A 17,134-nucleotide genomic window follows, 5' to 3' on the forward strand; every position below is an offset into this window, starting at 1 on the left:
CTGGTCCAGGAAGATCCCACATGCCACGGAGCAACTAAGCCCGTGTGCCACAACTACTGAAGCCCGTGGGCCTAGAGCTTGTGCTCCACAACAAGAGAAGACAATGCAGTGAGAAGCCCATGCACCGCAACTAGAGAAAGCCCACACGCAGCAACGAAGACCCAACGCAGCCAAAAATAAAATAAACAAAATACATTTATTTTTAAAAAAATAGTGAATACACAATTTTACTGACCAGTTATCATTAGTCAAAAGAAAATATTCTAAATGTTTCCAGTGGAATTATAAAATTACGTAATTTCTTTCAGAAATTTGAACTTCTTCTAAAATTTATATCTTATAGAGTATGATGGATGTTAAAATATAAAATAGTGCTATGGTAAAATGTAATTTACAGAATTGGAATATACATGATAGTACAGAAAATTCAGTTCTTCATACAGAACAGATCTCTTATCTTAGTCTTTACCTTGTTAAAAGACACTCCCTGTTCTAGGGGATTAAGGGTGCTGGCTGCTGCAGCCGCTGCTGTGAGCTGTGCTGTAAGAGCCTGCAGCTGGACCACAAGGCCGGCGTCCAGGGCTTGCAAGATGGAAGGCTGAGGCTTCTGCTGTTGTATCTGTAAAGTCTGTATTAACTGCTGAAGCTAAAGGGGGGCAGAAAAAAAGAGAAAATTACTACAAACAGGTGTTGGGTTTGTAATAAGAATACTCATCTAAAACTTCTGGTCAATAAAATTTACCATTCTACAGTCTAGAGACCAAGAAAAAATATATACTAACTTAAAACAATTTTTTTAAAAAAAAAGACCTTTTTGTGTGTGCCATATATAACACAGTCCTTAATAAATCTGTCTTGCTTCTGGAAAGTCAGGGAAGTTTAAACAAAATAAAATGATCACACCATGACCAACGGATAAAAAAAACTCAGCACAAGCAGACTATCTTTCACTAAGCTTTTTCATCCCTTCTTCAATTAACTCAATCTCTGTAAAAGGACAAGCACTTACAACTGCTTTTACCATCATTCAGATTTACCATCTGATAACACATTCCTGAAAGCAGCTAAGAAAATAAGAAATCTGTCCCTTGGAGCAGTCTGAAACTAAGGAAGTTAAAGGTGAATAGTGTCAACAAGAGTTGAAAGCAACCCCTGTCCCCCCATTCACCATCCCTCTTAAAAAATAGAAACAGTAGTAAGATGCTGAAGATATTTCAGTTCAGTAAACCCTATATATAACCTAGTAGTAATTAATACTTTCCTACTCAAGATGTAAACCCAAGTTAAATCTGAAAATTATCAGTTTAGAATAGAAAAACAAAAATAGAAAAGCTATTGCTAAATAAGACATTTGCACTCTTTAAGTAAAGTTCAGTTTACAGTGGGAGAAGGTAAAAACATGCATGATGACGGTAAGTAAAATAATTTCATCTGAAATAGCAACATTAAGAAACAAACTAGAGTCTTTACCTATCATATCAACATTTACTACAAACTACTAATGTGATAGGAAAGAAACCACAAAAACATATGATAGCTGAGCTACTGCACTGAGGAAGCTCCAAAACAGGATGGATGAGTAAGAGGGAGGGAGAGAGGGAGGAAAGAAGAAAGTAAGGCCATATCACATTTCTCCTTTACACATTTTAAATGTTCCTTTTGACATCTCCATTTTCCCCCATAGCACTGTTATTCTTTCAGTCACCCAGGTTCAAACACTGCAACACCCTACTTTTTCCTCTGCTCTGACTTCATATCTTAGAGATTACTGTGTCTTCTTGACTCCTTGTACTATTCTACCAGAAAATCCACACTCTGGCCAAAAGTATTTTTTTAATAGATGTCTTTTAAAATGACATTTGTTTTACGAATTACTTTCAAAATATCATTATCACAAAAGGTTAGTAATTCTATAATTTAATCTAATATCCAATTCAGTTTCCCAACTGTCCCAAAAATGTAGAAACTGGATCCAATCTAAGATGATAATTGAATTGTTTTTTTATATTTGTAAATCACTAAAATGGTTCCATATTTTTTTTGAGATTGTCTTTTTAAAGAGTCCAAAACTGTACCATTTTTTACTTATTCAGATCACAATTAATCTGGTTTTTAGAGGATAAGTTAAAAAAAAAACAGATGCTAGACTATCCTTGTATCTTGCTATGACTAGTTCCATCTAAAGTGTCAATTCAAATGCCACTTTGTCAAAGACGCCTTCTCCTGGCTACCCTCTTTTTATTTATTTATTTTTTTTGGTGTATTAGTTTCTGCTTTATAACAAAGTGAATCACTTATACATATACATCTGTTCCCATATCCCTTCCCTCTTGCATCTCCCTCCCTCCCACCCTCCCTTTCCCACCCCTCCAGTCGGTCACAAAGCACCGAGCTGATCTCCCTCTGCTATGCAGCTGCTTCCCACTAGCTATCTACCTTATGTTTGGTAGTGTATATATGTCCATGCCTCTCTCTCGCTTTGTCACAGCTTACCCTTCCCCCTCTCTATATCCTCAAGTCCATTCTCAAGTAGGTCTGTGTCTTTATTCCTGTTTTATCCCTAGGTTCTTCATGACATTTTTTTTCTTAAATTCCATATATATGTGTTAGCATACGGTATTTGTCTTTCTCTTTCTGACTTACTTCACTCTGTACGACAGACTCTAGGTCTATCCACCTCATTACAAATAGCTCAATTTCGTTTCTTTTTATGGCTGAGTCATATTCCATTGTGTATATGTGCCACATCTTCTTTATCCATTCATCAGATGGTGGACACTTAGGTTGTTTCCATCTCCGGGCTATTGTAAATAGAGCTGCAATGAACATTTTGGTACATGACTCTTTTTGAATTATGGTTTTCTCAGGGTATATGCCCAGTAGTGGGATTGCTGGGTCATATGGTAGTTCTGTTTGTAGTTTTTTAATGAACCTCCATACTGTTTTCCATAGTGGCTGTACCAATTCACATTCCCACCAGCAGTGCAAGAGTGTTCCCTTTTCTCCACACCCTCTCCAGCATTTATTGTTTCTAGAGTTTTTGATGATGCTGGCTACCCTAATTCTGACCCCTTCCCCCAAACTTAGTCACTGTAAAGACTTACCCTGTTTTAAGTCATATATCACTATCTAAATAATATTTTATACTTCTTTATTGTTTGTCTCCCCTAAGATAGATAGGTATCTTCTCCAAGGTAGAAGACTTCCCTGCCTTGTTACTGGAATAACAATAGCACCTAATAACATCTGGCACAAACTGTGCACTGAATCAACTATTTTGGTGTAGAAGGAATTATTTGTAAAATAATCTTTAATGACATAAAAGTGTTCATGTTGCATTACTAAATGAAAAAAAAAAGCAAGTTACACAGTACTATATGTAGTGTGGTCCTTTTTAAAAAATAAAACACATACTCCTTAGGTGGTACATAATGAAACAATGTATTAGGAAAATAATGAGTCCTAAATCATTGACATAATAAAAAAGCTGCTCACCTGTTGGCCTTGAGGACTTTGTAAGATCTGAGCTACAGCTGCAAGTGTATCTGTATTTGTTATCTGAGACACCCACGGATCAGGTAAACCTTGGACCACATTGGCTGGAGTAACAGGTGTCACAGGAGTTCCTTTTAGAAAAGACATCAAACCCAACCCCAATAAATATGTAAGTACATAAATAAGACTTGGAAAAGTAGAGAGATTTGTTCTCTCACTTTTATAAAATATGTACAGATTTATATAAATGTAATTTTACTGTCTCCATTTTGAAAAACCATTACAGAATTAGGTATGTTAAAAAAAACAACAATTAAAAAAAAAACAACCTAAAAGAGCTATCTATACTTGTTCTCAATTAACTAAGTTACTACTTTAAAGGAACCTACAGGGATTTCCCTGGTGGTGCAGTGGTTAAGACTCCACGCTCCTAATGCAGGGGGCACAGGTTCAACCCCTGTTCAGGGAACTAAGATCCCACATGCCCCACGGCATGGCCAAAAATAAAAAATAACTTAAAAAAATAAACAAAATAAAGGAGCCTATAATACTTGCAAGTCATTAAAAATCTTACTGAAGAAAATTCAGTGACATAAGGAAATATTCAAAATGCAATCTTTCATGAAAAAATTATTATAAAATAGTGTGCATAACATAAAACTATTTTTGTTCCAAAATATGTGTGTGTGTATATGTATACACACACATCAAAAACTAAATATATACCAAAGTGCTAACAAATGTAATTCTTGGACTATGATAAAAAGTTTCAAATGTCATTTAAATACCTTAAAAAAAACACACACACACATGATTTTGAGATTATTACTAAACATTCTTCTCTCCATTAAATAAATTTTTCAGGGTTCTCTTTATATTAGTAGTCTTAGTTCACTGTGAATATCAAGATGATATATATGCAAGTTTAAAAGATTATAGTCTAAATCAGGAAAAACTTAACTGACACACCAATTTCCAAAGCTCATTATGTTTATAGCGATTTTAAAGACTAAGCTTTTTAATTTTTAGAAAAGAATTACACACAAGTGTAACTTCTGATTTTATTTTTCACTTAAACTGCATTTCCCTTCATTTACCTAATGCTAGACAAATGCTCATGCACTGTCAAATTATTATTTCATATATGAATAATCACCTGAAAAGCATGAGTAGAATACTCAGAAAATCTATCAAAGCAACATACCTGGGGTATTGCTCATAGCAGCAGTAGTACTGGCCAAAACAGGTGTGACAACTGGAGGAGGAATCCCTGCTGCCATATCCAAAAGAGGTTGAATAATCTCACTTTTAAATACATTATTCTTCTGCCATAAGTTTAATACTCTCACTATTTTACTCTACAGGAAAAAAGAAAAATGATATTTTGGTTTTTTTGCTTTCAAAACCTTAGCACAGTCATATCATAGAGGCCACTTGGACAACAGATAGGAAGGATGGATTAAAATACTGCTATGATACTTTCCAGCCCTGATATTATGTTTCTACAATTTTGCATTTATTAACTTTAACTCACTTGCAAAAATATTCATTCTGATGAATATACAAGTTAATGAAAGCAATATTTAGCAGAAAGAAGGAAGGAATGGTAACTAGGTTTCACCTTCTACATGAACACTAACGAGATGGTTACAGTTAGCTGGAGAACTGTGTTAAGGATTCTGAGGCTTAGCACTAAAGTTATATTTACTGTTGATTTTAATTTTATCTTTTAAAAAAGTAACTTCAAGAGAAAATCTCTATCTTATGTGACTTTAAAAAATTTTTTTCATTTTAAAACTATCTAAGAACAAGAAAGGGTATTTCCTCACATAAGAATTTAACCAAATTTACTTTCTGCCACCACTGTTCAGCATATAAAAGTTCTGTAAACAGCAGTAAGTATTAGTTACTGACTACTGTAATGCTACTTAACTCCCGTAGAATAATTTATTTATTTATTTATTTTTCTTTTTGCGGTACGCGGGCCTCTCACTGTTGTGGCCTCTCCCGTTGCGGAGCACAGGCTCCGGATGCGCAGGCCCAGCGGCCATGGCTCACGGGCCCAGCCGCTCCGCGGCATATGGGATCCTCCCAGACCGGGGCACGAACCCGTATCCCCTGCATTGGCAGGCGGACTCTTAACCACTGCGCCACCAGGGAGGCCCCAGTAGAATAATTTAAATGACAGAGACTGAAATTATTATTAAAAAGAGCCTTTTATTAAATAATCTATTTTGTAATAGTAAAATAAGGAATTTTTAAGAATATCTGGTTCACCTTTAAATCACTCATATTATATCAACATATTTTCAAACTATGTCCAAGCTAAATTAACATGCAAATTTTTGTATTTCAAATGAAGCATAAGAAAGTTAAACAAAGAATGCTTCATATCTTCTGATTTAACTATTTTTCCTAAGATGTGGGCACTAAGAAAGTACCTCATATTTTTTTGCTTTATATAAAAAAATCTTCCAGTTCCCAAGATACTCATCAAGCACTAAAAGTAGTCCCCGTTTGGTTAAGTATCATTGTATGTATCTACCTACACACAAACAAATAATGCCTCTCCTTTATGGAGTTTATGCACTGAGATTACAGTAGCAATGTAATCTTTCCTACTATGGTTATTTAAAAAAAATCCCTATATACTAAACTTTATTATAAATGAGAAACATTATTATTATGAAATCTACAAATTCAAGACTGACTTGTTCATTGTAATTGATAGAAATCCAAGTCCAAACTAGTGAAATTCCTAAATCAAAGTGTTTAAATTATTTCAAAAAATGTTTATATAAAATTTCAAATGAGTTATTTTATGTGAGATTCTAAGGCATCTACTTTAAGTCTCAACTGTGATGGGTTATTTTAAAACTAGAAGCATTCTTTCTCCCTGCATAGAATTATCAACATACCGAAGTTAATTAAAAGAAAAAAATCTGCTTCAAGAAGCATATCCAAGAACAGTTTACAAAGAATGATACAATGATAAATTTATCTCCATATCTATTATAACAAGACTTTTTTTGTTTCAAAACTGTACAATAGTTATTAAAAATAAAAACTACGTAGGGCTTCCCTGGTGGCACAGTGGTTGAGAGTCCATCTGCTGATGCAGAGGACACGGGTTCGTGCCCCGGTCCGGGAAGATCCCACACGCCGCAGAGCGGCTGGGCCCGTGAACCATGGCCACTGAGCCTGCACGTCCAGAGCCTGTGCTCCGCAACGGGAGAGGCCACAACAGTGAAAGGCCCTCGTACCGCAAAAAAATAAATAAATAAAAAATAAAAAAATAAAAACTACCTAATCTTGTACTTGAGGGAAGGTAAAAGATTTGTGGTGAGCTTTTAAGTTTTGTGGCTCTTCCTCAGAGTAACAGTTAGTCTTCACCTGTTCGTTCCTGTTCCTACAAAATCAATATTGCAATCAACTCTGTCAGATAAAGGACACTAAATTTCCAAATCAGCATCCAAGATATGTAACCTTTGAGCACCTATGAGGATAAACAGCGCCTTTTTATCCTCCCTCAGGTTCCAAAGCTTCTGTTTAATGGGGGACAGAATATTTACTCATTCAGATCGTGCAGACCCAGTAGTGTGGTTTCTAGCACTAAGAAAACTCTACCATGACAAAGGAATTTTGATATGCAGTTATTTTCTATTAATTATTTGGTAAATCCATTTTTCACAGACACTAAATAGGTAAACATCAGCTCATGTCAAATAATCAAAATTCTGAATTGGTTATGTGTGTAAATAAATAAGATTTTAGGATAATTCCAAATGCTTATTAGAGCCAGTTTCTTTAACACCAACTGCTTCAATAAATTAAAAAGTAGCAAAATCAACTATATCTTTCCACTCTGTTTAAGAAAAGTCTAATAACAAAACGGAACATGGAGAGTGCGATAACTAAATATTCAAATTCGGAATAACAAAGAGTAAACAATAACATAAAATGATAAATTTAAGATAATGTAAAGAGTCTCATTAAGACAAAAAAGGTAATTACTGTAGTGACTTAAAAAAAAGAAAAAAGACAGCATACCTTGTCATCTCCAGGGCAACGATATAAATTCTGGAAAGTGCTAATGATGTTATTACTAAATCTGGGTGCGAACACATCCTTTTCTTGACCAAACTGATGTCGAGATTGTCGTACAATAGAGTCAATAACATAAAGTCCAGGTACCTTGTATTCTGGTTTACACTGAAGAAAAAAAGAAGAGTGGGAAGGGAAGCAAATGAGAAGGTTAAAATTCTTGATATACAAATGCCACCATAAATCCTGTACAAACACAAAAACACTGCTCCTGCTGAGGGGATGAACGTTCGAGGTTGACTATTCCACACCGTCTGTCTCTGGAATGGCGTTGGAAAGAATCTACTCTGGCTACTCTACATACTCAGTTCAACTGCCAATCACCTAAGTTCTGAAACAGTGCTGAGCAACCGGCTTGAACAATAAAAAACAAAAGGTAAGGTACTGTTATAATAAAAAAAAATTGTTTAATGATTTTGAAAAGCCAAATAAAAGGAAGCAGCAAATTCAGAAAAGAAAAGCACTGGTAAAAGCATTGCCAACATGCCTTAGACTTCGTCTGAAACATATAGGGAAAGGATTTCTGTACTAATGAAGGAATAAATCAAATGACAAATTGTAACACTCCAAACACAATGAACCCAAAGTTTCAAAACTTTTCTCAAATACCACACCTATACAAAAGACAAGACACTACCATTGTGATTCTAGGAATGTATCCTATGAAAACATTCTTTAGCTACTCCACTGACAATGTTTCTCAACCTTATCCATTACCCAATCTGAAGAATATGAAAGTCTCCTACTTTCCTGAGCACAAGGAAGAATCCTTTCACTATCAAGCTCACTGCTTCGATTTCTGCCATATCCAGAAGCATAAGAACACCTGCCTCCCAAACATATACTGATTAAAATGAAACTATGGCTGCAAAAAGCAGGTTCAAATTCTGGGTGTAATTAGGTAAGTATTTCACCCAAAGTAATTTCATAGAAATCATATATGGACTAAATCAAAATTGCATTCTTGAAAAACTTCCTGGAAACTCAAGGACCAGTGGGTAAAGGATCCTCAATCCACCTCCAACACATACATACATGTTTCTAAACAGAATTTTCAGTCAAGACAATGAGTGATTTCATTCTGCAAAAAGACAAGATGATTCTTCATTTGTTCCTTCAAATCCCTTTTAAGAACCTTCTCTTTAAGGTCATTATTAAGAAAATGAAGAGACCTTTAGCACCAATTCACAAATATCTACTGCAAGGTTCTGGCTGTTTAGTACTTGAAACATTTAATAAAAGGGCAGTAATGCTGGTGATTGGACATTAAAGTTTTAGGTTTAACCTACCAAAAAGGTTCAAAACTGTCTGCTCAGGCTTCCCTGGTGGTGCAGTGGTTGAGAGTCTGCCTGCCGATGCAGGGGACATGGGTTCGTGCCCCGGTCTGGGAGGGTCCCACATGCCGCGGAGCGGCTGGGCCCGTGAGCCATGGCCACTGAGCCTGCGCGTCCGGAGCCTGTGCTCCGCAACGGGAGGGGCCACAGCAGTGAGAGGCCCGCGTACCGCGAAACAAAAAACAAAACAAAAAAAACCCTGTCTGCTCTGTTGAAAGTTACTGTTTTAAAAGTCTGAAATAGTTTTTTTTCCCTCATGTTCCCCCCAAATCTAGCATATCTGTCCCTCAGTTCATATATCTGGCCAAGGTTATTTTCCTTTGACTACCATACATTCAAAGAAATATTCACCTAGCCAGGCAAATAATACATCCAGTAAAAAAAAAAAGAAAATTTTTTTGATTTAATGAAAAGCAAGACAACTCTGTTAAAAATCATCTATTTCCCAATGCCAAAAACACAGATAAAATAATCTGATATATAATCTATTACTTTATAGAAATGATTATCTTGAGACTAAGGCTAAATAAAATTTATAAGTTGCTGGTAAGAGTTATTAAAATTAATACTGAAAGGTAAGTAATAAAAGCGATTAATGTAGTGAGTTTCGTTTAAACAAATACACCTTTTTCTTTGATTTATAATAAAAACTCGATTATAAACTCACAATACATAAGAATCATGAGTACATAACGCAATAAATGGGTCTTCCTCGCCTACTGTGAAGATTCCAAAGCTTCAAAAACGTTAGCAGTTTTAGTATTAAGCTATAAAGATAATTCTTCTTCCACGATATCTTTAGAAACACTGTATTAACATGTTATGGTACAGAATTTCCTTCACTGACAGACTAGGCATTTTTATGTGTCTGCCACATAAAATGGCCAAAAAAAATTATGTACGATTTAAATGTTGTAGAAGTTTTAAAATTACAACATTTGGTAAACTTGGCTAAGTCACCAACTAGAAACTTGAGAGGAGAATTAAGACCAAAAAATCTGAAATGTTTTCAATCTCTTTTTCAAGTTCTAGCAGTACTGAAAACACAAGAATTCCTAAGACTCCAATGTCATGAGGTATTTTTTACACTTTGAATAACAATTGTGGCTGTACTTACAAAGCACTAAATGATACTGACAGTAGCATGTAAGAAAAGAGGGCTGTCTCAGGAAACAGTTCTACCTAATACCAAACGAATTCTCACAGTGAACAGTGCATGCTTCCAACAGAAGGAGAGGAAAAGGAACCATTCTGAGACAGCCAGAGCATTCAGTTCTTCACAAGGTCTTCTCTCAGGAGAATCTTTTTAACCAGAGCCTAACTTGCCAAGGTTATCAGAGCCTAACTAACCCACACTTAGGGAAACAGAACCTGCATTTCAACAAGATCTCTAGGTAATTCCTGTGCTCAAAAATAGTTTAAGAAGCACTGTTTAGACATTGAACCTTTTTAAAAAGATTTTTAAAAGCTTTAGAACAGTGAAATTTTCCAATCACCAACATTTATATTTTCTAGTTGGATTTACCTAAAACACAGCATATGTGTTATTTTACCCCATGCCTTAAGCTTCAATTCACGAGTTGTTCACCTCAAAATATGTTTTACCAATACTTTAAGTTTTGAGAGAACAAGACTTTAAGAGAAAAAAAGCTGAATCACATAAAGGTTAACTGATTTATTCAAGATTATCTAGCTAGTTTAGTGACACAGTAATATCACTTTGATTCATGCTCCAGTCAACTATTTTTGTTCAAGAAACACACTGCAACCTTGCCAAGTCCTTAATGCCATGTACCTCTGGATCCTCAAACTGGTTCTGCTTACATCTAGGTATGAACAATGGGCAGAATACAAAACCTAAATTCCATTACAGATTTCCTACAGCACAAGTTTACAAGTTATAAAAGTTACGTACTGCTGCAAAAAAACGTGGCACAAATAGGGCACTGATCACAAAGGGGCAAAGAAATATAATCTAGTCACCTCGGGCCCTGGTTACAAAAAAAATTACTAAGTGTATGCCAAACAGCTGTTTGCAACTTCATCTCCCTCTGCCTACCCTGGAAAATGGAACTTCAGGTCTATATAATAAGATGTAGGATGTGTAATGCCCTAATGGATGAGACAAAATGAATCAGCAGAAGGAAAGTGGCTGGTATTTTTACTACATTTTACTACATCTTATCTAAAAGGAAGACTGCTCTCTAAGCATTCAGCTTCAAATAAAAGGGAGAATTTCTTTAAAGGCTATAAAAAATAATGAATCTATAATTTCATTAAAAATCAATCATATTGGGGGGCTTCCCTGGTGGCACAGTGGTTAAGAATCCGCCTGCCAATGCAGGGGACATGAGTTCAAGCCCTGGCCCGGGAAGATCCCATATGCAGCGGGGCAACTAAGCCCATGTGCCACAACTACTGAGCTTTGCACTCCACAGCCCACGAACCACAATTACTGAGCCCGTGTGCCTAGAGCCCGTGCTCTGCAACAAGAGAAGTCACCGCAATGAGAAGCCTGCGCACCGCAACGAAGACTAGCCCCCGCTCGCCGCCAACTAGAGAAAGCCCATGCACAGCAACGAAGACCCAACGCAGCCCAAAAATTAATTAATTAGAAAATATCAATCATATTGAAACATTTTCTTCAAGGGACGGATGCTCACTATGGAAATGCAAATTAACAAATACATCTGAAAGCTTTTGTTTTTAGAATTATCCAAAAAGCACTTTCATTTTATTACTTAATCAGATATTAAAACAAATGGAATCACTTTTGAACGGTCCATCAAAACAATTTAAACAATTTAAAAGAGAAGAGTGCAGGCCATTAATCTATAGTTACAGAACATTTAGCATATATATAGAAAATTATATACTTACTTTCTGAATGAATTTCTCAACACTCTGTACCACATGTTTATAGAACTAAAAGAAAAAAAAGAAATGTGGTTTTAAATGTTTGATTAGAACTTTCCTGCTAAACGTACGGTTTAACATAGCTTCAAAGGTCTATCAAAGCAATGAATTTTAATCATGAATTTTGATTAAATTCATGATTAAACTAGCTATGATTAGTAAAGGGATTCTTCAAGTAGGTATATGATCAGTATATCCAAAGTGTGTTACGTTAACACAGATGCAAAAGAATTCTATTACAGTCTTTAAGAAAGCAAACTTTCACAAATAGTTAGGTTGACAGCAAAATACTGGTGGTAAGACACTGGTAGATGTACATTCTTCCTACCTGGAAAAAAAGTAAAGATCTCCTTTAGTATCGTTTTATTGGCTAAATTAGGTTAGTACTAGAAAAATCAAGTAACTGAAAATAAAGAGCATTAATAAATGTGTGCAAGGGAGATGTTTTCAACTTCATTATCTTCTTCTGCTTCTCCTGGAAAATGGAACTGCAAGTATATATAACAAAACACAGAGAAGTATAATGTTCTAAAGGATCAGCCAAAATGAATCAGCAGGAAGAGAAGTGAGCACACACATTAAAAATTAGAAATGGGCTTCTATCAATTATGCGAAAACTTACATTTAAGTTCTATGAAACAACATTATGAATAAACGTGAAAATAAATAAGATGAAAATTACAGGTTAAACAAAAATTATCTGGAATTTGTACCTAATTTAATTTTAATAGCTCAATGGCAACTGCACAATCAGCACATTTCTGTTTAAAAAAAACTATCCTGAATTGTACTTCTATTTATATTTCTGATCCCATGAATTATGCTCTTAAGGGACATCCCCTTAGACTGAAGAGACACAAGAACTTTCAACTGAACTGCAGCAAGAAATCTAACATTTATAAAGTCAAAAACAAAAGAAAACTGGGACTTCCTTGGTGGTGCAGTGGTTAAGACTCCACGTTCCCAATGCAGGGGGCCCAGGTTTGATGCCTGGTCGGGGAACTAGATCCCATGTGCATGCTGCAACCAAGAGTTCACATGCCGCAACTAAGACCTGGCACAACCAACCAACCAACCAACCAACTAACTAACTAACTAACTAACTAAATGTATATAAAAAGGCGTATTTAAAAAAAATAAAGGAAAATCTCATTATTCATATTCACCAAATCAAAATCTACAATAAAAGTTTCCTTACTACAAAGTAACAGTTTATGCTACAGTTTAAGTTACTCAAGTAAAAAAAAGCCAAACAACTACTTAAAAGTTATTAGGCACTTTATAAGTAACTAAACATTTAAAATCAATATATAAAATAGTAATTACACACTGAGTGGTTTTTATTAAATAATAATTTTTCTGGAAGACATCTTGGCACTGCTTCTTGCTTCTAGTTACTTCATGTACTATATGTAATTCAGAGTAAAACAACTTACTGGTTTTTTTTTTTTTTTTTTTTTTTTTCTTTTTTTTGCGGTATGCGGGCCTCTCACTGTTGTGGCCTCTCCCGTTGCGGAGCACAGGCTCCGGACGCGCAGGCTCAGCGGCCATGGCTCACGGGCCCAGCCGCTCCGCGGCATATGGGATCCTCCCAGACCGGGGCACGAACCCGCATCCCCTGCATCGGCAGGCGGACTCTCAACCACTGCGCCACCAGGGAGGCCCAACTGTTAATTCAAAGATTCTCAACTCACATAGGCCTTCTTCCACAATAGGTTATCAGAGGTTTTGTTGACAGTGGTGTGCAATGTTAACAAGCACCCAGAAAAATAATCATGTCTCTAAACATTGATAGAAAGCCAATGACTTACCTTAATATGAAACACAATATCATCTAAATCTGAGTTAAAAGGCAGTTCAAATATCAACTTACATATGTATCAAATGCAGTTTAAATTAATACAGTACTGCAAAACAGTTGGTCTGAAGTCTTAAAAAATGTCAATGTAATGAAAAAGAAAACAAAAACAAAACAAAGCAAAAAGGCTGGGCGACAGGATAAATAAATGACAGGATCTCGACTGGATCCTGAAAATGTAGTTAATACTGAGACAACTGGTAAATGAAAGTGTAGATTATATATTAGATAATAATATTATATCAAAGTGAAATTTCTTGCACGCGATGTGTATTTGGTTACCTAGGAAATCTCTTTGCTTTAGGACACTGAAATACAAGTATTTAGGGACTACCTGCTATTCTGAATGAACACTGAAACGAACTCTCAATTGATTCAGCCAAAAAATCGTGGAAATGTGTATGTAGGTGCTTCAGTGTGTGTGCGTGTGTGTGTGTGTACGCACACGCGCGTGTGTAGAAATAAACCAAATGTAGCAAGATATTAACACCTGGTGAATCTAAGACGCTATGTGTTGCTCATTATATTATGCAACATGTTTGTTTTTTCAAAATTAAAAACATTAAGACAGTACCAATAAATCAAAATAGTACAGTATAACGTTTAGACTCTTAATTGAGAGAAAATCAAAATCTAGCTGTTTTTATTCTGACTGTTGCAAATTACTTCTCTTAGACCCTTCCAACGTCTAAAAAATGGAAATAATGTTAATACCTATTCCTTAAAGAGTCTTCTAATTAAAAAGTATTCTGTTCAACAAAAGGTTATATTAAATGCATCAATTATTAATTTTCACAGAATAAAAATGATTATAATATACACGTTTGCATACTCTCAGGATCATGACCATAAAAATCAGATCACAATGAAGAAGAGTATAAAGCAAGCAGAAGAGACTAACATTCTATATTGAGTCTGTCAGATAAACTGAAAAATCACTTCTTTGAAGAATTCTCTATCTTAAGTGTGTTTACTGATCACTGTTCTTATCCCCTCTTTGATATTCTGCACATAAATACAGGGATTTGAACTGTAATACTGTCAGATATTAATTATAAGTTTGAAAACTAAGTTTGGGGCATTAGAACACTGCAAAATCAACTACCTAAATTTTCTCCTAGTAGTGATTCTCTGTAAAGAAGAATTTGTTAAATCTAACAGATAATGCTATTAGTCAAAGACAATTTATTCAGGGAATTCCCTGGTGGTCCAGTGGTTAGGACTAGGCGCTTTCACTGCCGGGGCCTGGGTTTGATCCCTGACCGAGGAACTAAAATCCCGTAAGCAGCGAAGTGTGGCCAAAAACAAACAAAAAAACAAAAAAGACGACTTATTTAAACAATGGTGCTTCTGGTTATGAGCTAATGCTCAGAGCAGGAAAACATATCACCAAATATCTATAGGTTAATACCTACTTAATTAAAAATAAGCACTCACTCATTCTCAATTTTAACAACCCTACTAGAGCAGGGAGTCTTAGTTTTGGGGACAAGAACATTTTGGAGAGATGTCTATGGTCGAGCTTCATAAGGTCCCTAAAACCAAGAAATTTTATGCAAAATTCTGTATATATGTGTATTTCTCTAGAGATGACCCAACCTTTTCCTGAGATTTTCAGAAGTATCCATAAGTCAAAACCACTGTTATCAGAACAATGGCTAAATACCTGTGGCCTCTTCCCACAGTTTAAATGTCCTATGTACAATGAAGCCTAATTATTTTCCATAATGGCCCATTTAAAAATCTATAATACAATCAATAAGAAAAAGAACAACACATTAACTTTTTTAAAGAAAGCTTTTCTTAACTCGTATTTCAAGATTCTGTAAAGTCAGTGTGACAAATAACAATGTTAAACACATTCTCCACAATGTGGCTACATCTAAAATCTTACCTAAGAAAAATAAGGGAAAATGATTGCTTCCAAGTTTATGGAAGAATATTTATCAAGATATTAAGTGTTTATCTCTAGGTGAGAGAGTTTGCAGGTGACGGATTTTCATTTTTGTGTTTTTTCCCTTGAACATGTACTAACTCTGCAAAGAGGAAGACAACATATAATCTATAAAAATCATCCCTCCTCCAAAATATTAGTGTAGTATTTCCTTTGAAAAACATAAGAATAAAAGGTGTTACTCACCTTAATAGCTTTGATGGCTGCTTTAGTAATTTGGGTCATTTTCGCTTTAGAAATGGGTGGCTTGTAGTCATTCAGGGAATACAACTGATGAAAAAGAAGAACAAATTTTAAGCACAGCAAAACTGGTCTCTAAGCAATTACATGAAATTACCAACCATTTCTATTTTTATATCCTCAGTGAAATTAAAGTGCTGCTTTTCTTTTAAAAATCAAGTTCAACATTGTTAGCCATCAAGCAAATACACATCAAAACCACAATGAGATTATCACTTTACACTTACTTGCTTATAATCAAAGACAAGTGTTATCAAGGACGTAGAGAAACGAACCCTTATCCACATTACTAATGGGAATGTAAAATGGTGCAGCAGCTTTAGAAGAAATTTCGGCAGTTTTTCAAAAAATGAAAAATAATATGTAATATGACCCAGCAATTCCACTCCCAGGGATATACCCAACAGAGGTGAAAATATACGTTCCCATAAAAACTTGTACACAAACGGTCACTGCAGCATTATTCATAAAAAATTCACTTAAAAAGTGGAAACCACCTAAATGTCCATCAAGTGAGGAATGGATAAACAAAAGTTCTTCTACCCGTTCAATGAAATGTTAGCCATGAAAATGGAAGGAAGTACTGACACATGCTACAACACGGATGAACCCTGAAAACATGCTCAGTTTAAAAAGCCACATTTAAAACATGTTACAGAATTGCATTTATATGAAACGTCCAGAAAAGGCAAATCTACTGGTGACTGTCTAGAGCTGGGGGAGCTGGGGAGAAATGAGGAGTGGTAACTAATGAGTAAAGCCTGTTTTTTAGGTGACAAAAATATTCTAACATTGACTGTGGTGATGACTACACAACCATACTAAAAACCAGTGAATTATACACTTTCAATTGGTTAATTGCGTGGTATGTGAATTATATCTCAATATAATTGTTTTTAGAAGTCAAGAATCTAATATTTAGCAATAATCCCACCCCTCCACCCCAAATTTTTGTTGGAAGATTTCTCATATACGCAAAGGATAATAATACTGCTTAGAGAGAAAAAGGATGAAGACAAGGTGGGGGAATTAGGCAAAAGACAACTAAGCTTAAATAAATACTGATGAAAACTGGTACTAAATGATGCTGGGAATTTAACTACAATGCTGTAAGGTATTAACTAGAAGCCTGGAAACTAAGCTTTGGCCCTCAGAACATCACAAAAACAACTTAAACAGACTTGCAAAGCAACTCAAAACAACACTGGTTGGTTAAACAACTAGGGAGTCCTC

General features: G+C 35.3%; 1 protein-coding gene across 7 annotated transcripts in view; it reads right to left on the reverse strand.

Moving 5' to 3' along the window:
• SCAF8 (SR-related CTD associated factor 8) overlaps positions 1 to 17,134 on the reverse strand; it is a 191,471-nt gene that overhangs the window by 143,163 nt on the left and 31,174 nt on the right. For all 7 annotated transcript variants that reach the window (XR_009533938.1, XM_060114501.1, XM_060114507.1 and 4 more), the window contains 6 exons: positions 15,848 to 15,931; positions 11,814 to 11,858; positions 7,546 to 7,707; positions 4,700 to 4,853; positions 3,496 to 3,626; positions 470 to 646 (listed from right to left, as the gene is read on the reverse strand). Coding sequence is in view for 6 of the 7 variants with exons in the window: in XM_060114501.1 (XP_059970484.1) it covers positions 470 to 646; positions 3,496 to 3,626; positions 4,700 to 4,853; positions 7,546 to 7,707; positions 11,814 to 11,858; positions 15,848 to 15,931 (753 nt within the window). In the remaining variant the exon portion in view is untranslated. The remainder of the gene's footprint in view (positions 1 to 469; positions 647 to 3,495; positions 3,627 to 4,699; positions 4,854 to 7,545; positions 7,708 to 11,813; positions 11,859 to 15,847; positions 15,932 to 17,134) is intronic.

Source organism: Mesoplodon densirostris, chromosome 12 (genome assembly GCF_025265405.1).
Source record: "Mesoplodon densirostris isolate mMesDen1 chromosome 12, mMesDen1 primary haplotype, whole genome shotgun sequence".
Classification (NCBI taxonomy): domain Eukaryota; kingdom Metazoa; phylum Chordata; class Mammalia; order Artiodactyla; family Ziphiidae; genus Mesoplodon; species Mesoplodon densirostris.